General features: G+C 44.6%; 1 protein-coding gene across 5 annotated transcripts in view; it reads right to left on the reverse strand.

The window, feature by feature from the left end:
- The window catches only part of LOC112570739 (extracellular tyrosine-protein kinase PKDCC-like), a 44,694-nt gene that overhangs the window by 7,425 nt on the left and 10,186 nt on the right, over nucleotides 1–27,083 (reverse strand). For 3 of the 5 annotated variants that reach the window (XM_025249331.1, XM_025249333.1, XM_025249336.1), the window contains exons 2-3: nucleotides 15,939–16,775; nucleotides 10,899–11,030 (exon numbers count right to left, since the gene is read on the reverse strand). In XM_025249331.1, coding sequence (XP_025105116.1) covers nucleotides 10,899–11,030; nucleotides 15,939–16,598 — 792 coding nt within the window. In that variant the 5' untranslated portion in view covers nucleotides 16,599–16,775. Of the gene's footprint in view, nucleotides 1–10,898; nucleotides 11,031–15,938; nucleotides 16,776–17,773; nucleotides 18,072–26,844; nucleotides 27,061–27,083 lie in introns of those variants that run through there. The other 2 variants (XM_025249335.1, XM_025249332.1) reach the window with 2 other exon arrangements.

Consider the following 27,083-nt stretch of genomic DNA (forward strand, 5'->3'; position numbering starts at 1 on the left):
ATTCTAGAAAACTTCTTGTTTTTTTAACGTATAATCTTTTGTTGTAGACACTGCCTGCTTTTCATTTACCATAAAGAAGTGTCGGTTGGTTTTTTTGTCATCTTGTTCGTAGTTTAAATAATGGTCGTGATTTTTTTTAAACAAAAGCCTAAAACTGTCCTGAAATCGTTGAAAAGCCCGTGTCCGGAACTAACTGGTCGAACGTAATACGGTCAGGTTCAAACCCGTAAGATGCACTTAGTCAAGGTTGAAGAAGACGCTCACGTTAAAGAGATGAAAATATTCTCGTTTGTGTTTACTTGAAACCAACTCTCGCGTCATGGTGTTGCCACGAATTGTTTTGTTAGGAATATAAAGATTAACAAGTCCTACTCGCCATCCCCTTTTAAGTATGCAGAGCTTTCCCGCCATATGATAGTGAACCAGGCGAGCAAAACTGAGACATCTATATATTTAAGAAGAAAGACAAAGTGTGGAAAGACGCGGTACTTCACGCACACAAAAACAAAAACAAAAAGCAAAAAACTGGTTTCCGCAGTCGTGAAGTCTGCTCTCGCACGTCTCGAGCCAATTCGCTCCTTCTTTTCGCACCTGTTCTCATCCTTTCCCTCGCTTTAGATTGCAACGTAAAAACGGGAAGTGGGGTCGCGGCTAGCAGCTGCACACAGCTGACAAGCAAGAGGCAAGCATCGGGAGCCCAGGTGTAGGGTCCGCGCACAATCGAACGAAGCGCGTGAGTTGGGGCGGCCTTCTCGCGCGCTACCCGTCGGAAAACGATCCTGGGAAATGACTTCCATTCCGCAAATGTTTACCCGCGCCTTGTACAAACTTTCTTGATAACTGCTCCGCGCATCTTCCCCTTGCTCGCCTCCTTTGGGTGCGATGGAGCAACTCCAACGGGGACCTGCCGAGGGTAGAGGATCGTAAGTAGTATGTACGTGCTTTGGCGTGTGCAGCCAGAGCAGAAGGACTGGGTAAAAAAAAATTGCATCATGGACAAGGAAGCGACGGGCTCTTACAATTTTTTTTCTTTCTTTTTTGATGTGGCAGCTGAATAGCCGAGCGGAGATCTGATTCCCCAACACGTTGAACAATGACGAGTAGGCCCCTTAACTCAAGTTTGGAAGCCACTCTCTGCATGTCGGGGTTAGGAGTGGGCGAGGCGACTTTGTCACCCTCGCGTGCTTGGCAAAGCCGCCTGTTCTTGCGCGCAGTTAAATTTACTGTTTTATGATGATTTGAATAATGGGCCGAAGCATGTTGCTGATGCGCAGTCATAAATCAACTCGTTCTCATAGTGACGCTCGAAGACTAACAACGCAGAGAGGCCCCTGGTCCCCAACAAAACAGAATGTTTATTGTGTGACCTGCGCTACCCTTATCTCCGTCTCAAGCTACCCTCATCCCTGTTCTCGTCTAGAGCTGTGGACTTAAACATTCGAGCTATATATTGTCTTGTGTTTGCATGGCTGCAAAGAGGAGAGAAAGAGAGTGGGGGGGGCTCAATGAATTATGAGAAACTTGCAACAGCAAAGAGAAAGATAAAACAGAAGTGGTGTAGGACGTGTAGGAAATTCAGCTGAGACTTAACTGCAACTTCCCTACCTCTCTCCCCACCATCCACATCTTCCGTTTCCGATAAAAGAAATCAATTAAATTTACGGAACAATAATTCTCAAGCACATTTTTGCCTCTTAAACCGATAACTGTTCCGCTTCACCACACGGTGGAAACGGCTTGGAAGTAAAGAAAATAAAAGTATCTGTTACACACACACACGCACACACACCAGCGTGTGAGTCATCAGCCACATGGTGGTTCCCAAACACGCCTGACACCTTCACACACGGCCGGCCCCTGCAGAATGGGGAGCAGTTAGTTTTCCATGTCACGGGCGAGCGTAATCGAACCCAGTGTCCCTTTGTTACAGCCGAAACCCGATAAGGCGCCATCTTTCGACGGGGCAAACAGTGGATCCCGGCAGACCAACCCCCTTCTCTCTTTTTTTTTTTTTGGCAGAAATGGGAGGCGAAACACCATCACCCAATGGACCAGCTAACACAGCAACCGAGTGGAAGCTGTGCAAGTAAAGATACTGCCTGAATCTGGAACTTTAATTGAGGAAAGTGTCGTAGTTTTTAAATGCACAGCACAGTCGGGGTCCAATTTCCCTCACCTCTTCAAAAAGTACAGTACAACCATGACGATACAGTGACCATCCCGCCTCTAGGACGGATTGTAATTCTGTGGTCTTGTCTTCAGGTCCTTGTATACATTTCCGAAAGATGAATCACTACGGGTGAGTTCGGGAAGGAAGACAGAGAGAAAGACTGGCACTGTGGATTGGTTACGATTCTCTATCGTCATCCTCATATGCTGCCAGCTTGTGTTGGTGTCACCTCTTGAGAAGGCTAAATCGTTACTTGAAATAACAACTAGAGAGTTTTAAGGGATGTCACTGAGAAATTGCTCGACGGGAGATAATCTCCGAGCATTGCTTCAAGCACTAACAGCAATTACTGATACTCCACCTGCAGCTGCACGTGTCACAAAGCCGCGTTCTAATTATTTCAATCCGAAAACCAGCTCATGGAGGCAAAGAGCTCGAGACCTTCAGAAAAATGTACTTCACTCGCGCGTGAATACTGTCAGGAACCCTAACTCTACACCAGGAACCTTAACTCCACACCCGTGAGGAGACCGGCAGGCGAGTGGCGTGACAAATGGAAGACGTTCTGTGGACCCATCTGTCACTCCCACGACCCTCGACCTCTCGACGGTAAGGCGCCACGCTGGAGTGGGGCACAGCACGTGCGGGCGATGGCAAGTGGTCCATGTCACCGGCAGGCGGCATTATCACATCATTCGACGTCATCTCTCAGCAAACTCTATTAATATCCCCTTTTTTAAAACTTGGCTCCTTCGTCCACGGCGGACTGCTGTAGTCAGAACTTCGAACCGCCAACCCCTCCTTCCCAACACTCCCCGTCACCTTTCTTTGCTCTTATAGTGAGGCTTATTGTCCAACAGTCAAATGAAATATGAAACTTGAGTAACGCTTCATATTTTCTCATCAATATTCATTGAAGATAAAAACATCGGTTGTCATTCTTTGAATACAGTTTATAAATCACTTCCAAGGTGTCGACCATGTGGAAAGTTGAGCTGACACCGAGTCAATATCCTTAATGACCCATTACAGCACCAACACCATGAATCACGCCGTTCATCGCCCATCTGTACCTTCTGGCCCGCCACACGTACCATGTTATGAGCAGCTACACACGTTTCATCGACAGGGTTCTTGATCGTTTAATGACTAAGATAACAGTGTCAGGAGGATCACTACGCCCGTCTTCTCCGGTCTTTTTTGCGTCGTCCTTTTACGGCAGGAAGGTCGGAGTGGTTGTGTCATTTATTATGCTATTAGCGGCATGCGCGGGCCACGTGTCCTGGCCACGGGTGCACGTGGGCTGCTGCTGCTGCCGCTGAGTTCAGAACGGTGATGGCGGCATGAGTAACTCTTGGGAGGTTCAGACACTGCTGTCAGGTCGCTTCCATCTGAGAGACGACACGAGATGGAGATTAGGCCTTAACGAGCTTTCGACCTGCTTGGTAGTATGGTGCCCTGTGAGTTCATGGAAGTCTACACCAGTTATGTTGGCGACCCACTGAACAGGATGACCTATGCTTGTGGCTGTACAAAGTCTACGAGTCACTATTGAGAGAAAAAACAACTACTGTGGATGAAGAGAAGACAGTTTGAAAGTTTTGTCGATAAGGGTTTTTTTGTTTGTGCTGGTTTTTTTTTTTTTTTTTTTTGTTGTTTTGTTTTTATCTTTCGTTACCGTTTTCTTGTTGACTAACGGCCAAGGTTGAGAATGCATGTAACAGTTAAAATGCGAGAATATGCCCTCTGACCAGCAATATATTTGATTCCCCTTGTCCTACTTTCCAATACCTCTACAAATTACCATGCAATGCCTAATGCAAGAGATAATTGAAAACTCCTGAGCTAGTCTGTTTTTTCTTTTTTAAAAATCACAGATCTAACAACCCATCACAAACCAAAACTTCTGAATGATTAATGCACAAATATTTGAAAATCAGGTTTAGTAATATAAAAATTGTACACTCTGTCGTTTGAAGGTAATAAAAAATGTATCAGTTCTATCTAGCATTGGTATTTCCACCTGCTGGTGTTTTCAAGCCAGAAAACAATTTGAAACGTACCTTTGCTTCTCTATGTAAGACATTAAGTAAAATACTAAGAGTTTTAAGGACAGTATTTCCAAAACAAACGAGACTATTCCGGAAAAACAATGAACAGAACATTTAACCATTAATAGAACAATTAAAAATAATAATTTAAAAAGTAACCAGCACTATTATCGACTATAGATGCTTAAAAGGTGTGTCATTGACCTGCAAGTAAGAGGACTTTGCCCATGGTGAGGTAGCACAATACCGAGGACATATTTACCTGCTGTCACTGATTGGTATACCTGACGTCACCTGCAGAGTGTCAACGAGTTGTCAGTTTCTGGCTAAGTATGAGTGAACCGTCTTATGGCCTGCTAGCGCACTCTCTACACCACAAGAATCTGCTGGCTACGCACACGGAGAGGCTCAAACATCAAGAGCTTTCTTCCCAACACAGATACAGTATACCTCACCAACCAACGTACCGGAAGCTCTCGGATGTGATCCATGACGATATCAGGTGTGGTGGGGTAGACAGCACAGTCGCAGTTACTGGCTTGGAAAAAGAAAAAAAAAAGTAGCAAGTGGTGCTGCGTGACCTGGTGTGCTCCAACGCCCCCGACTAACTGCCTCGGTCGCCAGCAGCAGTCGTAAATTCCTGACCAACACACACACTCGTGTGTAGCACTCTATCCAAACCTCGTTACCGCCCTGGAGAGCCCATCAAAGCCAGGGGGTCCGATCCCCGAGAACACGAGACTGCTAACGTAGGGACCAGATGTTCCCCGGTGGGGGGAGAGGTAGGGGGGTGCTCGCGCGTCCTCGTTATCGCCAGTCTCATCGCGTGGCGCTTTATCGTAATGTCGATTCGGATGAGTGGAGTTCTGATGAACAGTGAAACGCCGTTCGCTGACACCCGGGCAAAGCAGCTTCTCTATATGCTGATAAATGGGTCGGAAAAGACGCGTGTATTTTCATAAACAGTTTTTTTTTAACACATATACTGTGGACTCGGTGATCATGTGGGTAACTTTTTCTTCGATTCATTCTTTAAAGAAATTGCCACAGTCATATATATTCGACAATGTTCGTTAGAAAAAATACGTAGATGAATATAAAAGCCTTTAAATGAATTAGAATCACCTCTTTTTATGATCCCTCCAACAGATAATACGAAAAATATTAAAAGTATTTATTCTATTTTCAATGTAAAATTTAAGAAATCGTCTTGAGATACTGCAAACAGTTGTATTTAAAATACAGAGTTCATGGTACAGACCTAGAGCAACCAGCAGCATGGTATTCCACAGCCCTTACATAGACCTAACTCACAAAAGACTTCAACCAAAGAAAAGTTAATATGAATACTTTGCGACTATTTTATACAGTATATTAAAATAATTATTATGAATTAGTTTCATCGTGAACCGCAATAAACGCAGATTCTCTCTACGAAAAAAGACCCAGACAACAAAATACTGTAACAATTCGTGAACTTTCACCTACGACTTCATGGGTTTTGTCACGACAGTTGTGGTCTAGCTCACCACGGCGGGACTAGACAGTTTGATGTCAGGGGGTCTAGACCAGGGGTGGGCAATTAATTTTCCCAAGGGGCCGCATTAGAAATTGGGATGGTTTTAGAGGGCCGGACTAATATACTTAACTCAGTTTTACCCAATACTGTATATATAGTATATATACTGGCGGGCGGGCCAGCGGGCGGGCCGGCCTTTGCCCAGGTCTGGTCTAGACCATAATAAGATGCCGACGACCGGTGAGCTCTGCTAAACAACTGCAAGCGTCCCCCATCACCACCACCGCCACCCAAGTACAAAAACGTGCTCCAACCCTCAGGTTGCCAGGACTGGGTACCCGCCATGACAACCAGCAGCAGTAGCACCCGTCACTCGTGACGTAGGAATGGGGCTGGAACTTTCGCTCGTCACGCAACGTGCAAAATCGGCCCTGGATCAGTAAACCTTTCCTCTTCTGTTCTACGGCAGGTCGTATGGCTGGATTTATGGGTCGGCATTGAGAGCCTGGCGTGCTGGAGCTTCAGGCCTGACAGATGATGGCCTCCCTTTTCTCCGACCTCGCTCGTTAACTACCAGCCATCGCACCATTTACTCACCTGACAAGCCAGGCCACTTCACTCACCTGCATTGCTGTGCAACGCGGACAGTTTTCTGTTTTTCCGGTTTTGCGCTAAATCCTGCTTCACTACACAGTCAGTCTTCAGTGTACACTACACTACATGTGACGACTACCACTAGGCCCAAGTCGGCTTTACTTTCTAAAAACAATTACAATTCTCCCTTGGCTTTTGTTTGTCGTTAGGGTAGCAGATGCTTTTTGGGTGGTTTGTTCCTGGACTGTTATTGGTGGGCGTGGAATCGTGAGTGCCCCTTACAAAAGGTTAGGCGCTGTACAGAGGATGATGGATTATCATGATTATTATTCATTACAGCCTGGGTGATAAGGTAAATATCTCTGAATACAGGTTTTTTTTTTTTAATGTGTAGCTAGCGGATCACTCGGGTACCGCAGAGCGAGCACTGCACACTAGGGCAGGACAAACGACTGTTTACCTAGCGCGGTCCGCCTCACACAGAGGGACTTCTCTGCACAAAGAGTGCGACACTCGTGCAAACACTGAAATATCTGTTACCTTCCCGTGACTCCTAGCAGGCTGGCAGACACCTGTTCAGAAAACTTGCCAGGAAGTGCAAACCCACTTGTCCGTTCACCGCACACGCACGAGGAGTTTTGAGAGGCGAGAGTGGGTGTGACATTTGTGGCGCTAATTATAGCAACTTTAAAAAAACATCTCATACACATCGGGCTTTATTAAAATTAAAAAAACAGAACGCCTTAAACACTAAAACGATCACTGCTCATTTTCACCAAACCATTAAATACAAACATTAAATAATCTTCAATTTTGTTGAAAAATTAACAAAACATACCGCCGCCATTAGTTTCTCACAATAACTGTTATTTTTGTTAAAATGCACGGGTAGGCTGACACGGGTTCAAAACTGCGCGAGGCATAACACCAATGATCATTAGGGTCGCTCGCGATGACCAACCAATATTAAAAAAAAAAAATTTTTGAGTTTGCGATGACAGCAAACGCATACAAGTGTTATTCACTCACATCTGAGGGTTTCACATATTTTGTCACAAACTCAAACAGTAATTTAAAAATAATATTTTGAACTGGTCAGCCTTTTAAAAAAAGAAGTGAAGATCCATCTTTCCTGAACAATCGACATCTGTGGAGATTTTTTTAAACAGCGTGATTAACATTTTCAGAATTGCTAAACTGTTTTGCAACTTGAAGAACTCCTGTTAATTTGTTCAGGTCTACAAAGAAGTCATTTGTTTTATCCTCACTACACTGCCTCCCTTCCACAAAAGTTAGGAGCTGGGAAGATTTTGCCTTGGGGCACTGACACCTGTAAGAGGAGACAGGCGGGCAGGTCGACAAAGACTGGTTTGTGCTGCACATACTTTAAATACTTGACACGCAAGCGGCCGCGCTGGTCGCCACGCGGAGTTCGCTCGCAAAACAAGATTCTTTAAATTTCTTGTCAATTTTTTTCCCCATAACATTCTACAACCAGTCGATTCTTGACGACCTGATAATGTTAGACTATTTCCAAAGTAGAACTACTGGTATAAAATGACAAAAAGCCCTGTCTTGCGCCCAAGAATATGCAGAGCGTCCAGTGAGGGTAGCCACCGACACTAGAAACCACCCGGATCTACACGGATCGCCTGTCTACATTGCTGGTCACCACATGTGACTGATTCGTTGGATGTCAGTGATGAAGTGGACTGATAATTTCCATTTCCTACATCAGAAGCGCACGCGAGGCGAGCAGAACTCCATCAGACGACGAGGTGGCCACTTGACGACAAAGTTTTCAAGTGCTTCAGTCGGTGGGAGGCCCACCTCGATACCCACCCACCATCCGGTCTCTCCCTCCTACCCTGTAAAACCTAACGTACCCCGCGAAGAGTAGTTTGCGGAAGGGTACTTCTCGAGACTAAGTGTCAAATGAAGTGTCGATAATGATGTCACTTCTCCTGCTTCAATACCCTCTAACTTTCTAAAACATCCCTTGAACAGAGCAACTATTTCTAACCCTCCCCTATCTCCAAATTTAAGATAGCAGAGATCTTCTAATTTAATTACTACATAATTATTTGTCTCGAAATAAAACGATTTTCTTTTGTTTGTGTTATTTTTAAGACATAAATATAAGCCATCGTCTTGGACGCGTTATTTCACATAGGATGCAGACTAGGGCTCATTTATTTTTCCCCAGAACATCCTCTATCCTTTAATTTTTATTCACCTGTTAGAAGATGCGACTACAAACAATAATACTGAGGACATTTTGGCAAAGATTCTGAAAGTCACTGAAATCGACCAATTTTTTAGCAGCGAGAAAGAGCGAGGCACCCAGGCAGGCAGGCAGGCAGGCAAACTACCAATTATTTTTTGTTCCCAGGAAGTGTAGGTCGCTTTTTCTGAGGACATATAAGTTAAACTGTCACTTCAGTCAGTATCCATAAGGCACACGTTGATAATTCATGGAGTTACGCCCGATACTTCCTGTGCAGCCGCTGGTGCTATCGTCTCGGTTACCACACAATCAATATTATATATCCTGGCCAGTGCTGCTCTTATCATGCTTTTCAGTGTGGGAATTGGTGCAGCCGCAGCACACGATCCCAGCTGTCCGCCAAGAGTGCTATCTGTTACTTTATTTCATAAATTTCCCCACATGATTTGCAAGCAGTACGTGTCCGATGACAGGAGATTGCCTTAGATAATATAATCTTTCAAGAAAAGAAGTATACCATGCAATTTTCAGCTTTGAAGTCTACCAGTTTAAGGTGGCGGACTGGTGACTGGCTTTTAACATGTCTTTAATTGAAAGGAAAAAAAAATAAAACATGTGTGGTCTGAAAAGTCTAGTCTCAACGATAGCCTCTGCGAGAAACACAAAATAGAGAGAGATGAAGTGATGGACGGAATACTGAGAAATATCAGGAAGGTGAAAAGGGTACAGTACTAATTTTTTACAAGGTGGCCTAAACTGGTTGTGAAAGAGGAAAATTTGAAACAGAATGTAGCTTATATTTTCGCAGTCTAATGGCATATAGTTCCTTATTTTCTTTGTGAGGGTTGCGGGAGGGAACAATCCTCCAGTAGGAACTCTCACTCTTATTGTGGGCCAGTCCACACTCCTGCTTCCAGTTAGCCTATTCTGAAAATGGACCTACCCTCTGGTCAACAGGCAACAGACCTGGGTAACTTGCTCTTGATCAAAATATTTTCAGTGGTGTCGAATGTCTAATGTTCCCCTCATAACAACTCTGAATCGACAAAGCTAAGCCATGCCTCAACCGAAAAAGTCGCGGCGGCATCATCACTGGCAGATTTTATCCACGAACTAACGAATGGGCAACATTAACCTTAACGGTTTGGTGCCGGCTGAATGAAGCTTCTAACATTACAAGAATGTCGATATGTGAATATCACTTAATGATTTACGCCTTACCGCTTGCTTGGCTGCAGTACTGATGTGAGATCACTTCCGTCAGATTATTGAAATTATTTGGACACAAATATTATTTTGAAATTATGATTATCCTTTTTGCTTCGCATTAATTTATCAACAGTTTTGTGACGGATCAATGTCGGTGAACAGAAATATTGAATAATTATCATTACTGTTATGTTTCACGCGTAATATTGAAAACGCTGACGTCATCACTTCGCCGTTGCTTAGACAACTGACGTCGGCACCCCATCAGCAGCCGCCACGGCATGTCCGTGCTCTGTCAGCCACAACGGCTCGTCTCCTCCCAAGACACCCACTTCACCCCCGAGTCTCGATATCACCCCTACCCCCAGCCTCTTGCGCGTGGTAGTGACTGTCTCCGGAGTCGCCATTCGCGACAAGACAACGTAACGACATGGCGCGCGCCAACTGTGCGAGTGCGGATCACGTGAGTGTACTCAACGGTGTTGAAGGTGTAGGCAAACTTTGCGGCACTTGCACCACTACATATCCATCTGCTGAATTCGTCATCCGTCTGTGCGATCTCAGCCCTGAGAGTGTTCTGCCACCAGTTCAGTCATCCGAGCCACTCGTCATAATGCCGGCAGTTTCATTCTTCCTCCAGTGAGTCGTTTCTATCCGCCGAGCAGTCTGCGAGCCTTACTATGACTTATGCCTAAATAAGGACATCGGTGTGGTGTTTTTTTTTTTTTTTTTGTTGTTGTTGTTGTTTTGTTTTGTTTTGCCTTTTTAACGGGCAGATAAAATGTGACAGCATCGCCTATAACTGACTCGCCTGCCAGTTCCATAGCAACTAATCCCTTTAATGTCAGCCGCCTGTCAGGCCACTTTAAGACAGACCTGTCACTAGGACAAAAGCATCTTAACAAATAATTATGATTGCACAAACACAGACATGGGCGCACATAAGAAAACACTCTTAAGACAGCACATTTTCGCTGAATGCTTGAGATGCACTGGTGTGAAATTATCTAGAAACTGTCAGAAAATGTCACACAGCAAGAAAGAAAGAAAAAGGTTTGGGGGCGCGGTGGTGAGGATGGAGGGAGAGAACGCGGAGTCCCGCTCGAGTCAGGGGAGAGCACTACATACCCGTAGTCGGTCTTCCCATGACATCTGAAGCAGCTTGATGAGATCAATGGGCTCTCCCAGCTCCGTCACCATGACAACAGTCGTGTCGCCGTCGCCATCATACGGTTTGTCAGGCACGCAGAAGCCCAAAACCTGAAAGCAGGTCAGAATATTGGATCTGTAAATACATGCACAAAGAACACACAGTTTGTAGACTAACAAAAGGTCATTTGCCATAATTGTTATTTATAGATAATGTAGCCACTTGGGCTTATAACCCTCGTACAAATGGCTGACATGTCTCGTATCCTAGAACGCTAATTAATCAACAGTGTGGGGAAAACTACAGACACGCCAAAGCATCTGCGCACAGCTACACACCAAATCGAACTACCTAGATACATTCCTCGTTATCAAATGTGCACCAGTTCCAACCAAGATAATCTGGGTAAAAAAAAACCATGATATACATTCATCTCAAGGGTGATGTGTATGCGGATTCATTTATAAGCGTGTGTGCAAGAGTGTGTACACATTACAGTTCACAGTTTCCTCTACATCATGATTAACTAAAATCTTGACTGAAGGAGATTTCATCCAGTATTAATTAATACTCAGCGCGCTTTCATTTTTCTTTAAGGCGTTTCTATATATATATGTTTTAAGACATCCAGTGCCTTGGCCAACGTGAGGTTTCTTTCATTGGGTCTTCACTGTCCTATTCCCCAGAGCACTGTTGTTAAGGACAGAATTACAGCTGCACATGCTACAGACAGTTGTTTGTTCACCCTGGGCCTTGCCTAACGGAAGGCAGGAAGAATATAAAGATGAAAGGGCAATCTCGCGCCTTCGACGAAGTTCAAATTATCGATCGTGGCTCCTCGCTGCTCCTCGTGGCTCGGCGTGCGACAGGAGCGATTTCAATACGCACATTGCACTGCTCCTCTATCTGGGTCACTGTCCACCACAGTTTCCTCAACGATATCCTCAGCGAACCCACACATCTCTCTCTATTAAAATATATATATAGCAGCATCTATAAAATTGTCATTCCTGTTTCCATACCAACTCCTTGCTCCTAGGTTCAGTTCTCGTCTCGCGCACACTGTTCTTCCTGTGACATCTGTTCACAGGGGTGGGTCCATTGCCATGATATTGCCGTAGTTGCTCGGCGTAAAACATCAATACCCCCCCCCCCACCCAGAACACAGTTTTCACAGTTGAAATTAAAGTGAAGCAAAGAGGCTCTGGAATGTGTCTTGCTTACATGTATACACGTGTTCGCGATTCAGAAGACAACAGTCCCATCCACATTAGTGTAATTAGTGGGTCTAATTTGGCTACAAATTACTTTAGAGTACTGGACCAAGTGTTTATTGTATTCAGCACGCAGCATCATCGTCAACCATCACTGTTGTCTCCAGCAAATGTTGTAGTGTTATATTTTATACATGATAAATTGATGCGCCAGTCTACTGTGTAAAATTGTGCACACACACATATTTTAGTCTCCTTGCAAACAAAAAGTAACATGATTCTTACTTTCAATGCGCCAGTCGTGTCATACTGCCAGCGTTGGTGAGAATGAAAAAATCCCCAAAGCATTGCTTCCCCACCGCCACCACACACACTCCCTGACAAGTTCCCCGTCTCCCCCGCTACCCCGCCGCAGCATTGCCACTGGAAGTGGCAGCTTCGCAAGGGAAATTTGTCGAGATATCGAAAAAATAGACAAGCCGGCCGGCAGAGCCTGGCCAAATTGAATCCCGGCACATAACTGTGTTCGTTACCCGTTAGATTACTGACACGAATGCCACACAACCGGTCCGACTCCCAGTTACTGCCTGGCGCTAACCGTGTTTAGGCGGTGTTAAGCCAGGAATATCCACTAGCATGCACAAATTACCCTTGTGGATGTAATAACTCTTTACAAGAGCTTGTGCCTGAGAAAGCCGACTGGTGAATGTCAGATGAACTTGTAGTCCGGTCTTAGTTTTACTTGAATTTGTTGATGTCTGCACCTCAGTTCTTTCACGCATATCGGTACACTTATCTTAAGAATTGAGAGAAACTGTTTTCAGAATAACAGCGTATCACAAGTCATGCTAGCTCCCCGTTTTAAAATGGACACTAGTATGATGTGTAAAACTCTATGGTCGCTCCATTAAAGTTTAATTTACAATATGATAGTATGCAACACATATATTTAAGACAAAAAATAATCTAAATCTCTTTTCTCATGTAAACTGGATGCTGCTGATGCCTCACCCACACATCCTCGCACGTGACTTACCGCAATAGTCTGAGAGTTCATGGTTTGGGGCACTGACACGGGCAAGAGAGGCGGAAGAAGCAAAGGTTACGAGTGTTGCAATGAATCAGATTTGCTTTCAACACTTCTGGTCGTGAGGAGAAGGAAAATCGGACCGTAGGTGCCTTGACAATATTTTTCCCGTCCCACAATTTCTGTGGTGTACATCATAATCCCCTTCCACCCTCGCCATAACGATAGCGAGTGTCTCAGCGTGAGGCAATTAAACATGATATACGCCGCACCAGGCAGCGCACGCAACAAAGAATATGAATACCAGTTCACACACGGCGATTACGAATGACCTTTTTTCAAGGCTGCACGGGTCTGAACAGAATAAATTAGAATATTTCGCTGGTCCAAAAACAGGCCTTCCGAACGTCAATAAACAAAATGGATCTTAAATCAGCTGCAGCAGGTTGCTTGCGACTTCTACCCAGGCCCCCGACTCCCCCACCAACACCACCCCACCATCCCAGCCAGCATCGGAAACCGTGCGACGCTCGCCACAAGAAATGCTGGGAACGTGGACTCGTGTGTTAGTTTTCCACGGACTTCCGCAGCCTGCCAAACATTTGACCAGGCATCCTGTAAATGTCACACCTGGTCCTCAAAGATGCCGAGAGCACGCAGGCAGGCGCGTTCTTTTTGTGCTCTTCGCGCTTCTCTCCACGTCCACTAGCGGGAAAGCAAGGCTGGGGTGCCAAATGGAACAACCACGATTATTTTTTAATTTTTTTTTTAAACCACTAGAACTATTACTAAATGTTAGGTGGTTGGTGATTGTCAAAATCTTCACACTGTTTTTCCTCTGTAACTCCACTGTCTTTTCATTCGGTAAAACTAGTGTGTTGAAGGGTAACAATTATCACTCCCAACTAAACAATACCTGCATCTGATGTGCCAGTTAAAACAAGTTATATTTATTGTGAATGTCACTTTCTTTTTAAATTCTTTCCTTTCTTTTCTCTCTCTCTCTCACACAATTTGTTTTTACAATAAAGGCATTCCATAATAATATGAAGTAGGACTAAAATTAATCCGATTGCTGCAGAGACAGTGGGAACAGATTCCATATCAGGATGTTAGTATTAGAAAATATCTCTATTATTTTATATTTTTGAATTCAAAAAGAATTAATATTAAGCTACCTATTATTATATGGCAGCATGTAAGTTTTAATTTGTTTAAATTTATCTAAATAGAAGTACTTATCTGGATATTAAATGTCTACAAGAGCAATATATTTGTAGAAGTTCACATAATTTTTTACTTCGTTTAAAAATATTTGGTGATATCTATAAAGATAACATTTTTTTTTCTCAAGAGTATCTCTATGTGGACAACTCATTGTAAATTGTAAATTAAGTTTAATAACAGAATATCACTGTAGACCATTTGGATGCCATTAAAAAAATTATGAATGTCAACATTCCAGTCCACTTCAGTCTTAACAACATTCTTTCCAATGTAGATCTTTTTTTCTGCAAAGTGTGCATGCCATAAACATATTTCTTACATTTACTTTGCTTTGGTGAACTAGGAAACAGGATATCAATAGGGGTTTTTTTCGCCTTCAATTGTGTGTTATGTAAAGGTGTTTTATACATAAAATTAACATCAGACTTATATTTCATAGAAGAGAGAGTCAATACTACAAAGTTTCCTCTATTAATATCAATGGAAGCTGCACTCCACTGCTTACATAAAATTCTGAAGATTTGTTTATTTCTTGGATCTTTTTAAATTTTCTTTTCCCAATATTTTCTGCCATCATTTAATGCTCAACTCCATCATTTACTGCAGTAAAAGTATATATATATACAACTTGGGATAATGAGTATGATATTGAAATTAATGTGCAAGCTCAAGGTTTAATTATATTTTTAATTTGCATGTCATTATTGTCAGAATGTAAAAAAATACACTGTGTTGTACTTTTTAAGTTGTGTTACTCAGCTCCTACTAATTCAGTAGAACATAGTTTAATTAACTAAGATCACTCAGTTCAGCAGATTAGGTGCACTTTATCTCCCTATTGATAAATGTTAATCTCCTGCTTCAGACAGTATCCAAATTAAATTACACCAACCCTGAGCATTTAGTGGTATAATTAAATTTCCCAGTACTAATTTCAAGCAGATAGTTTACACAACAAAGGCTCGTGATTGTTGCTTTCCACTTTCACCTGTCATCAAGCTGAGCATAAAATTCATTTCTACTGTGCTACCTGTATGTGAATATATTTTAAGTCATTTGATCACTTTTTTTACTCTTCACAGGATGATACAAAAACTCAATAACTATTTAAATTTTCTAAAAGATTAATAAAATAATCTTTCATATGTATGAAAATGTTATGACAACATGAAGTTAATAGAGTTTGAACTTTAAAATTTACAAAATCTCATAAAAGATTTATATATTTCTTAGGGATAAGTAACTATGCTGCTATTTTATATCAACCATGTTTTATTTATACTTCAGTGAGATGCTGATATGCACTTTTTTGGTCAACTGTTATTACTGTTAAAACAGTTGTATAGACTGTATTGGTGAAATGTGCTAGGTTGATGAGTTTGTAACCTGACAATCTAACATTTTGATATACAGTAACATCATAAAATATATTTATAGACATTTCTAAGGTAATGCAAACAGTATACAGAACAGTACAATCAAAGAAAGACAGGAGTGAGAGAAAGAAAAATAAAGTGAAGGGGGCTATGACAAAAGGGAACACTCCTCACCTGAATGACATTGTCATGTGCCAGAGCTTGTAGCAGTACAATTTCTTTTACAATTTTCTGTGCTGCTCGATGATAGCACTGCTGTAAGGAGCCACCTCCGTCCATACAAGCCATCACATCCTGGCCTCCGATGTCTACCGTCTTGAGCGCAACCTTGCGGCCAGCATGAACGCCACTGAACACAGCCTTGGTCCAGCCAGAGGCCACGTATTCACGGTCTTTGATGTTGTCTATGGTCCTGCAATCCAGCATGGCTGGACCTGACGTAGAGAAATCCAGATACCTGGAAATCAAAGCACTGGTCGCGTTCACAGAATACGCCGAGTCCGGGGTAATTTCCATGAGCTTGCGCAGACGACTCTCCATAACGAAGTACTCGCTCCCCCGAGCATGCTGCAGCAGGTTCTTGTTGGCCAGGAGCTCTCTGGACAGCTGTTGTATGCTGTTCATGCCGCCATTTCCGGAGTCCCCAAAGTCCAAGTGGGCGCGCTTCCCGCCCTGACCCCGGTACTGGGGTCTCCTCGACGACGTGGACGTCTCCACAAAGCCGTGGTAGGTCTGCAGCATGGCCAGGTTGCCAAACAGGAAGATGAAGACGCAGGCTGCGGCGAAGTACCACACGTTTTCCATGCCGCGTCGCTGGCGCCGTCTCCAGCCCATGGCGCGCGTGTCGCCCGCGTGTCCGGTGCCTCACTGCCTGTAGGTGGCTGCACAGACGCTGAGCGAGGACGACAGGGGAGGGGAGACCTCCCGGAATGTGGGCTTCTGTGATGTCATCTCACCTTGCACAGACTGTCATCCTGTTGACCAGTTTAGTTGCCCCACGCGCGTGCAAGCCTGTAATGAGACGTCTGAAGTAAAGTCGCAATCTTCAGTAGATCAAACAAAACAAAAATACTGACGGTCGTGCTTACGCGCCCTCGACCACAGCGAGGTGAGAACGCCAGTTCTGCACTAACGAGCCTATTAGCGCTCAAGTTTATAGATTTACGGCAAAGCTTCCCCTCCCACTTTCGCAAATATTTTTTCTGCGGCAGAACTGAAGGACTTGGAACGGCCAACTAACAGCCGGAAAGGCTTCAGCGGCGACGGAGTGGTGGCGGTTGGTAGTGGTAATCGGTGGCAGGGTGGAGGTGTGCCGACAGAAGGCCGAGACAGGCAGCTAGAGCCGACTTCATCAGCGGTGGAAGCAAGTTGCGTGCGGCACACCGCGCGCGTACCGCCGCGTATAATGAGGTGTCATTCAAACTCTCGCCTTTCTGGCCACCGCCGATCGCGATGCTTGCTCCACTTCTCTCGCGCGGTTTGTGTAGACCTACCTACCTCGCCAACAACCACCGTCTGCTCTGGGCCTCTCTCTCTTGTCCGCGGAATCTGCGTCTGTGGAGCCACCATCACTACAAGGTTCTAAAAACCTGAAAAATCAAAGCCCTCGTCTCTTTCAGGACGTCTTGCGGGTAGCCCCATCGTCAACAGAGGGGCGAAAACCCAAGCGGATAACTTCAGAATCCACATTACCAAGAAGCCGCATAAGATCATTCACATAGGTGTACCCGGCAGTTAAGATACTACGGCCTGAAGGGGTAAAGGGAGGAAAGGGGGGAAATGGGCTACGCACTAATGAAGGTCTTCACTCCACCCCCTCCCCGACCACCACCTCCTGGCAGGTTCCTTTACATGCTCCAGCCTCGTGTCACCCGTTATCAGTGAAACCAGGGCCCGCAAGAAGGTTCGACACCGCAAAATTTACCTTCATAATCCGCTGCCAAGTGTGCCAATCCCGCCAGCCCACGGCACGACGCGGCGACTACACAAACCGAGGTTGCTTTACTTACCAGCAGCAGTCGTGCCATCGCGTCTCTCGCACCGCCATGCTAGTAGCCCTCTACTTGCTTGCAGCACCGCGCCCGTTGGTTGTGGTGCGCTGGGCCAGCGACCGCGCCACTGTGCTGTAGCGGGTGCGATGGAAGGCCCTCGCGCCTTCAGTCCCGTCCTCTTCATAATTTGTCTGTCTCATCTCATCCTCGCCCTCGCTCGGCCCGCCTTTCCCCAGCGAGAGAAAAGGATCCTGCCGTCCTTTTTTCTGCCGCACGACACTTCCCCCCCTCCTCCTTCTCAAGCCTCGCGAGTGCGAAAAACCGAGTGGGTTTCCGGTCACGTGGTAGTTCTCACACTCTCTCACACACACACACTCGCACGCGCGCCCGTACGCATGCATCATGACAGGTTGCGTGGGATGGGGTGGGTGGTGAATCTCGTGACGGACGTGATGATGTTAACGTCCATCCACGCTGCAGACGAGAGAGAGAGAAAGTAGAAGCTGGACAGACGAGGCGAAAGAGCAGAGGCTGAAGGACTGTCTTCAAGGGGAAGGGACGGGAGCCAAACTTTATGGCTGCACACCGGCGCAAACTATTAGCGGTGTTTGCGAAAAGGCTTTGTTGATTTAAACGTTCGTGACCCTGCTTGGTCGCTGGGAGGCGCTCCGTGCGGTGAAGTAATCAATGTGGCAACACGAGTGTTCCCTCCTACCTACTAATCACAAGTCCTGCCTACGGCGAGTAGCAACTGTACCAGTCCAGCTGAACCGAGGTGGCATGACAAAAGTCAACAGATTAAATGAAGACCCCCATCTCCAAATGTATTTTCTTACAACCGACAGGCCCAGCCACGACGCCGGATAACATAAACAGGTTTAATTACTAGTTTAAACACAATACGATAATGATTCTCGATTATTCCTCCAGGCCAGATTCGACAAACAGTCGACAGTAAAATTAGTGATAAGCTAAAATAGCGAAGATGGTTACTGAGCTACTGCTCAAGTTAGTTTATAAAGACAGTTTCCCTTGACCAGGGTAAATATGACATTTACTACGGAGGTAGCAGGGGGTCATGGGTTATGGCCAACCGACGTGTTCGCGACAAGCCTGTTTGCTGAAAAGTGTGGAAAACATGTGTACGCGTGCTCAGTTCCACCTGTTGCCATGGTATCACAGCCCCGAGTCGTCTGGTCAAGGCTAGCGCTTGCGCGGTAAGACACTGACCCCGCCGACACCTCAAGTCCCTCACGTGACCCTTGTCACTTCCCCCGCCTCGCGTCGCACGCGCGTTTACTTGCCTAGGAAAACATTTGTCTTCGCTGACCCCACGCGCACTGGCAGGCCCGTCAGACACGCCTCACCTGCTTATCTGAACGTCGTCCCCCGATAACATTTGTCGTCGATGAACCAAGCAGACTTTCGGACCTGCAAGATACACTCATTACCATGACTACCATTGATCGGCCTATAGGCGCTGTAAAGCGTACCTGTCTCACGGGCAAAGGACTGGCTAAATATAGCAACGTCGAGGAAACGTCGACGAAATTTTTTATCGATCTAAATAAGCGCCAGGAGACAAATAACTGATGCCATTTCTTTTGGCATTTTGTCATACATTACAAACAAATGGTATGGCAGTGAAAAAGTTTTCCCCACAAACTTTCGGCTGCTTACTATGCACGTCCGTCCTTGTCACGTATGTAGGCGATAGTCACGTACCCGGTGTCACACGGGTGACGATGTCCAGACTTCTGGAAACGGTGCACTCGCGAGAACCATACCAGGGGGTGTAGGTGGAGGGGAGAGGGGAGAGACTCTACTGGCCGCTTGAGACGAAGAGATACAAACTGCGGAGGTGCCAACCGCCACGCGATTCCCTCGGTTTCTTTTCCTGTTTGCTTTGTACCGATGCTTGTTTGTGTGTCGTGTTGTACAGATACAATGTTACGATACATCTATTGCAATGTGCATGTGTGGTAGAGATACATCGCAAATGTGCTTTGTGTGGTAGAGATACATCGCAATGTGCTTATGTGTGGTAGAGATACATCGCAATGTGCTATGTGTGGTAGAGATACATCGCAAATGTGCTGTGTAGAGATACATATGTGTGCTACGAGATACATCGCAATGTGCTATGTGTGGTAGAGATACATCGCAATGTGCTTGTGTGGTAGAGATACATCGCAATGTGCTATGTGTGGTAGAGATACATCGCAATGTGCTTATGTGTGGTAGAGATACATCGCAATGTGCTTGTGTGGTAGAGATACATCGCAATGTGCTTTGTGTGGTAGAGATACATCGCAATGTGCTTTGTGTGGTAGAGATACATCGCAATGTGCTTTGTGTGGTAGAGATACATCGCAGTAGGCTCTGCAGAGTAGAGATACATCGCACTAATCTATGCTTAGTCTATTTTGCTCATTTGACTCCACCGGCAACATTTTATAACGGGAAAAATAAACTTTAATAAAAGGGTCTAGAGCAGTATACTTCAACCAAACATTGCCTTCGACCGCCCATAAACAAAACCAATTCAACATTTCTGCTAAATTTGGAACTGATAGGCCAAACGGTGTAATTTTGAAGTGGTTTCACACATCACCACTGTCTACTTTACTATGATAATATACTGTCAAAATTGTATCCACAGACTAATTCAACTCTAAAAGAGGCTAGTGTAAGGTGTAATTTATTTCAAATAGAAAACGGAAAAATACACTCGCGTACCTAGATATACATCTTACTATTTTTAACACAGACGATTTAATGTTATACTTCAGAATAGCTTGATTTGTGGTTGCTGCAAGTCCACATACGCTAACATTTAAATTAAATTATACATCAGAAATGTTTCCACATAAAACCTTGAGTGAGAATACTGTTTTGGAAGGCAAAACAACAATAAAATCACACACATTGACAAAGGAAAAACAGGAGAAAGTCTTGCTTCTCCACTGTGAGCAGCGCCTGCCGACACACACACCAAGACCGACTGAAGATAACCAGAGGATCTCCTGCACAACACATGGACCATTCCAGCCAGAAGGCAGAAATAGACAAGTATGATATGAACACTCACATTTCCGCGACCTTTAACACCAGAAAGATGCGTCAAAAGATATTTTTAGTTTTTTTTTTTTTTAAGAACTCAAGAAAGCATGCCCTACCCTCCCCCTCTAAGCACACACATCAGGTATGCATACATCCAGCATTTGCAGTGACTAGAACCGTTGTCATGACATCGGGTGGGAACATGTTTAAAATGCCTACAGATGTTACGAGGAAAGGGCATTCTCGTAACTTTTTACACTTAATAATCAGATAGTTTTTGTGTGACATTCTTGTTTAGTAGTTGTTGTTTTTTTTTTTGTTTTTTTTTTAGGGGCAAGGGTGATTCCTGTTTTTGTTTTCATGTTAAGTCCCCATAACCATGGGGAAGGGCACCTCCTCGATCCCAGCAAGCAACTGTCGTCTGCCCTGGCATGGGATTCTGGCAAATACTGTTTTATCTGCCCCTTTTTTCGATCTGAGATGAGCAACAACGATGACATCGATTTGTGCCAGCAGTCGTCTACAGTTGTTGACAGTACACGTGTGTACATCCTTGGAGTCTGATACTGTCGAATCACCTCGCAATGGTCAGCAGTACCCGGGGTTCTAACCCTACCCTGTTTATGTTCTATTGCACATTGTTGACTGCAGTTTTTCCTCAATTCTTAGGAACTTTCGGCCAGTCACATAAATTATGTAGTTCTTCTCACGGTCGAACACTTCCATCTTAGAAATATCGTCAGACTGAAAAGATTTACACACTGACACCCAACATTCACGTGCATAAATACACATTTCTCACAATGCAGAATATACACCACGCGAGTAAAATCGATGTTACATAAATCATGGCCATTGCTGCAGAACATAGTAAACAGGAATGGCGCCATTCCATACATCTGATGTACACAGCAAATCGATATACGTGACCTCATCACCCTGGTGGGATCAGCAACCTTCCAAGAATTTTTTCTAACGCCCACAGGTAGATCAGACGAACAGCTAGGTACGGTTTCTGCGAACATTCTGCCCTATTGATATACAAGTGGCCATGATATTCACTCACGACTTAGTCTTAACTTCTGGCAGAAAGGTTCTTAGTCACCAGCCGACTTTGTGCTGCACTGACCTAATGACGGTTAGAAACTGCAGTTCAGAGGAAATGCATCACTCTAACATACATACATTTCAGTTTGAATATTACTCAAACTTCCTTACCTTTCCACGACATTGTAATTTAGGGGAGCACAACTCCGTGTGGGTACAGCACAGGTAGGTGAGCTGGTTCGATCCCCCAATCGACCCAGCTGTCAAAAATGGGTACATCGATATAGAAGGCTGGGGAAGGGTAAAGCAACGGAGAGGAGATGGGTGCTGCCCTCACACAAACCTGGCCCTGAGAAAAGTATGGTCTCCAGCTTCTCGCTCCCATAGCGATTAAAAAAAAAAAAAAAAGGTTAGGGGATGACCGGATGACCTTTACCGATTACCATTTAAATGTAACTTTCTTGGCAGACACGTGAGACAGTTAAAGGGTTGTAATCAATGGACACGCGTTTTGTGCACTTTGTTCAGCAAGGTCTATTTTTTCCCCTGCGATCGAATATCATACCAAGTAATGTAATAATCTTATTTTATTCAAGAATAATCGAAACATTAGACAAACATTCTCGTCTTACTTACTAAAAATGCATAAAGATTGATGCAGAAAATGGTACAGATAACGGTCTTTGCCCACCCGGTAAATACTTGGCTTTAAAGAAGAAAATACTAAACGAGGAATTAAAGCCTTTTTTTTTTAACAGATGATCTGAAAGTGGTATATCCTTACAATTTAATGATGCATGAATACTAATAAACATATAGTGCGTTAATTCAACTCAACTGCAAATTCAAATTCAGTGTCAATTCGATTACACAGAAAGAAAATGAGAGAGAAAAAACAAAACAAAAAACAAATATTTTGAAAGCCTTATGGATTCTCAGAGTTAGGAATGAATTATGTCAGTTAATCGTTTGGACATTTTTAGGACACCTACAATAAAGTGGCAAGCTGTGTGCAATATGATCATAAGTACAACTTCTTGTAAAACTGTCCCATTCAGTTATTGTGTACATGCTTGCATGTGTCACTTGCGTGCATGTTTACATGGACGTGTATGGGTGTTCGTATCTATCACTTACTGCCACAGATGATCTGGTGAAAGACATGTTAGGGCCTCGTAATAAATAGTAAACAACGAATCTCAAGAAAATGGAGACAGATTCAGATGGGGGTCATGAGCTCTTACGGACTCAGCATGGCGGACATGTAAACAAACTGCAGGATCGATATGAAATATTAGCAAGCTACTTTCCTGAGTAGTTTTTCATAACTATTATATCTTCTTCTGGTGAAAGCCAGCATATCTCTCAAAAAGAAAGTTGTACAAGTTCTTAGTGTATTTTGTATCACATTCGAAACCTTATGACGACAGTTTGGGAGGACAGCCACTAAACAACTTTTTCCCCGTTCGCTTATACACACTGCGACATGGACATAAACACTAACCATCACACGAGCAATTTGGCGCCATTTACAGCCACATTTCCTCATTTTTTGCTATCTATTGCTTTGTCTCAATGCTACGAATTTGGCTTGTTTTTCACCATGTTTGAAATCCCCGATTGCACAGATCGAAATGAAGCTGAAGAGAATTTTAGAGTTCCCTCCTGTGTAGATGCGACTCGGTGTGCTTCACCTGTTCCAAAAGACGAGAAAGGGGGTGTTTGTTCATTGTCTATGATGGCTGAAAAACGCGAAGCGAGTGACAGATCCTCCATCCCCGCCACCTTGTTGAATAAAAGCGAAGGATGTAAAAAGCCATGTACAGAGGATCAGGGGAGGGAATGGGGAAAATCAGCAGCAAACACGTCAAGAGAAACTGGCAGAAGAAATGTTTTAAACCTTATGTGTACCCCTTTAAACACACTCACGTTCAACCAATCACGCTGAAGCATTAATCATCAGACAAGAAACATCACACGTCAATCATAACAATTTATGAGTATTCGCGAATGCAGCCACCATGTCGAGTTAAGTGCGGTCACCAGAAATCCTCCTGATTAGCCTGCCCAAATCACACTCTCAAGTAAATCTCATTGAGGAAAACTCTTTCCGACTCAGTGCATATGCAGCGTCTCGACAAATACAGTCAACCCCGTGCGTAAAATGCTAATTCGAGTTTTTAACGATTCTCCGTGGAGCCCCGCCGTGCCAGATCCGCGCTCCAGTCCGGGATTTTACGAGGGTTTGATGCTGTCCCGGCGACCCAGAGTCCTGTTGCAGCTCATCAATGGCCCATCAGGCTGTTTATGCTGCGCTTCTATCGATCCTCTCTCACCACAGTCCAACCTCGCTCCCGTCCTTACACCCGGCTATGGCCCTGCCTGCATGCACAGAAGTAAATTAAACCACAGTCCAACTCGCTCCCGTTCTTACGCCCATCTCTGACCCTGCCTGGATGCACAGAAGTAAATTAAATGAAATGCGGATGGTGCTGTGAATGCGCCTCGTGCCACCGTCATGGCCGCCAACAGAACAGCGGACACTCGCAGGTTGCTTTGTTACGCTGTTGTTCGTTACATTTACTGCTTTACCTTCAGGGAGGGTAGTGAGTGATAAAAAGTCCGATAATATTGTAAAGCTTAAGATTACCTGTTCAAGTCGGCCAGAAGGTAGAATGCTGTTATATGTATTTAGTGACAAAATATAGGATTTTTTGTCATAAATACAGCTTATCGTCAGTATGCATGACAAAGAGGACGACCTCACAGAAGCTATTCAGTCACCTGACTTTTAGGATTACTTATTTAGGGTTGGGTTTAGGGAATCCCTCGGCGAAGCTCCACCCCTGTTCTGCTATTTCTGTCATGGCGATGGCGACGGTAAACTATAAATGACTTTGTTCCAAATTTTAAAAGCTTCTTTCCTAAGTCATGTAACACAGCTGTTCAACATTTGTCCATTAATTTTTGTATTCTATTTCTTTAAGTAATAATACTTCCTTAAGTGCATGCATTATATATCTGGAGAAGAATATAAAACTCTTCTGTATCAGATAATTAGTGTGAACCAAAGAACAATAAAAACCAGGTTTCTGGGACACGTGAAAATGTATACACAGAAATATTCATATTAATTGATCATATTAATTAGTCACAAAGAATAACACTTGAATGGTGTCGTTTAAATTATGCTCCCACTGACTTATGTAGATTCATAGTTTAACAAAATTAATACAAAAAGGAAAATAATTTAACTCTATTCAGTACAGCCCTTAACAGGAGAAGAGCACAGGGTGGACAAGGCCTGGGTATTAAAAACTGTTTTCCACGTCGAGCCTAAGTTCTGATCATTGGATGTGCAAGTGAAAGGCTTGGGTAGCTACAGTAGGTCGTCAGCCTTTAGGTCCATAGAACATACCCTGAAAACTGTTAAACGGGTACAAAAAGGGGGTTCTTGGTGCAAGCCGCGAAAAGGCTAATGTAAAAAATATAGTTTTCTCTTCACCACCTCTTGCCTTCTCTCTGCCCCTCTCCCTCTATCTCTCTCACACAATTATTCTAGTGAATATAAATTTACCCGGGCTGTTCGCAAAACCTTTACAACGTGAAAGTGTAGAGTTAAGTAATTTGAGATCATGGTGGGGTTGTTTACAATACAGAAGATTAAACTCTCTCCTTGCTTTGCTTACGTGTAGCTTTGTGTCGCACTGCATGCCGAAAGCTGCTACAGTCCCCCGGATTAGGTCTCGAGTGCCACGAACAGGTTAAACGACAGTGTAAGCAGCATAACAAGGAGAGGTGAAATCCTAGCTTGAAACCGGAGCGAAACTGCTGGCAAAGGGGTTCTAGCGCCGAGCTACACCCTTCGTCGGGTGGAGGCTGTTTTCATCACGACAGGTGAGGTGGATTAGCCTTTACCAACGAGCATGCGCGCGCAGACCAGCTCGCACGAACGCAAACCCTTGCAAAGCGATGTCAGGCGACCCTGCTCCAGCTGTGCGGGTCTAGTTAGTGAAGGTGGGAGGAGAGGCTCGCCCTCAAAAAAAAAAAAATCTGCCCAAACCATGTCCTCTGCTTCGCTGCAGCACAGGGAATGCCGACATTGTTCATTCCATGGGAAGTCGGCGCGTTTCTGGCGAGCACCAAAATAAATAAGTATTCTTGTGTTTCTGTCTTTGCCAGGAGACCACGTGCTTCCAATGTTTTCCCGCGCTACCCCTACCCTCCACCCAGCGGCCGACAACCAGGCGGAGATAATCTGAAAGTGGAGGGGGGAGGTGGAGCAAGGAGGTTGCTAGTCCTTCGTTCATCTGCTCCTCGTTTATTTAACTTCATTTTACCAGATATGCCCCACTCAAGCGAGCACGCACACACAGACACAAAGATCACGTTGCTCTCCTCTCGATACGTTTGTACATTACTTTGTGAACGAGACAAATCGTGCTAAAATCTGTACTTCGCTTTACGTCTGTCTCATCCCACTTCCAAAGAAAAAAAAAAGACTGCCTCCAAAGCCTATCTGGCTTCCACGATCAAGAGAAAAACCCTGCATTCTCTCCCTTTCTCCTTTTCTACTGTTGTTGCTCACAGCCGCCACACCCTCTCTCCCCCTCCCCCACCGCTCCTAACCCTCCAGGCATATATCATCCAGTAAGAATAAGAGGCCGTGAGACTGCATCGAGACACGTGCTAACACTGCTGAGCAGTTCCCCAGAACAAACATGCCAACGTTAACGCTGGCTTTACTCACTAAGAAATTAATTCTCGGTTATTACTCTCATATTTCACGCCCCATAACTCGCGGCGCTGAATGGCGGGCAAATGGAGCGTACGAAAGGGCGGCCTGCGAGCACCCCTCCCGCGCGTGCGGGCTCGCGCGCTTGTACCGGTAGAGCAGTGGAACATGCACGGGCCGCGGTTCACTAGGCGGAGGAATAATCAAGGCGAAGCAACACAGCCGTGTGATTAGTCTGTCTTACCGTGGCTTCCTCCGCTGTGTCGCCCGCGCTGCTGCTGCTGCTGCTTCTCTCTCAAGACCTGCCCCAGGAGTCGACCCTGCAGACTCACGGCAGACCTCGATCGATACCCAGCGACTGGCTGGTCAGCAGCGATGGTCGTGCACCAGCTTCAGCAAGAAACCGATGTCGACATCGACTTGTAGGCAGCAGGCTTGGGTTCAAGTCACACAGCTCTTTTTTTTTTTTCTTTCTTTTGCGGG

This window comes from Pomacea canaliculata, linkage group LG8, assembly GCF_003073045.1.
Source record: "Pomacea canaliculata isolate SZHN2017 linkage group LG8, ASM307304v1, whole genome shotgun sequence".
NCBI classification, from domain to species: domain Eukaryota; kingdom Metazoa; phylum Mollusca; class Gastropoda; order Architaenioglossa; family Ampullariidae; genus Pomacea; species Pomacea canaliculata.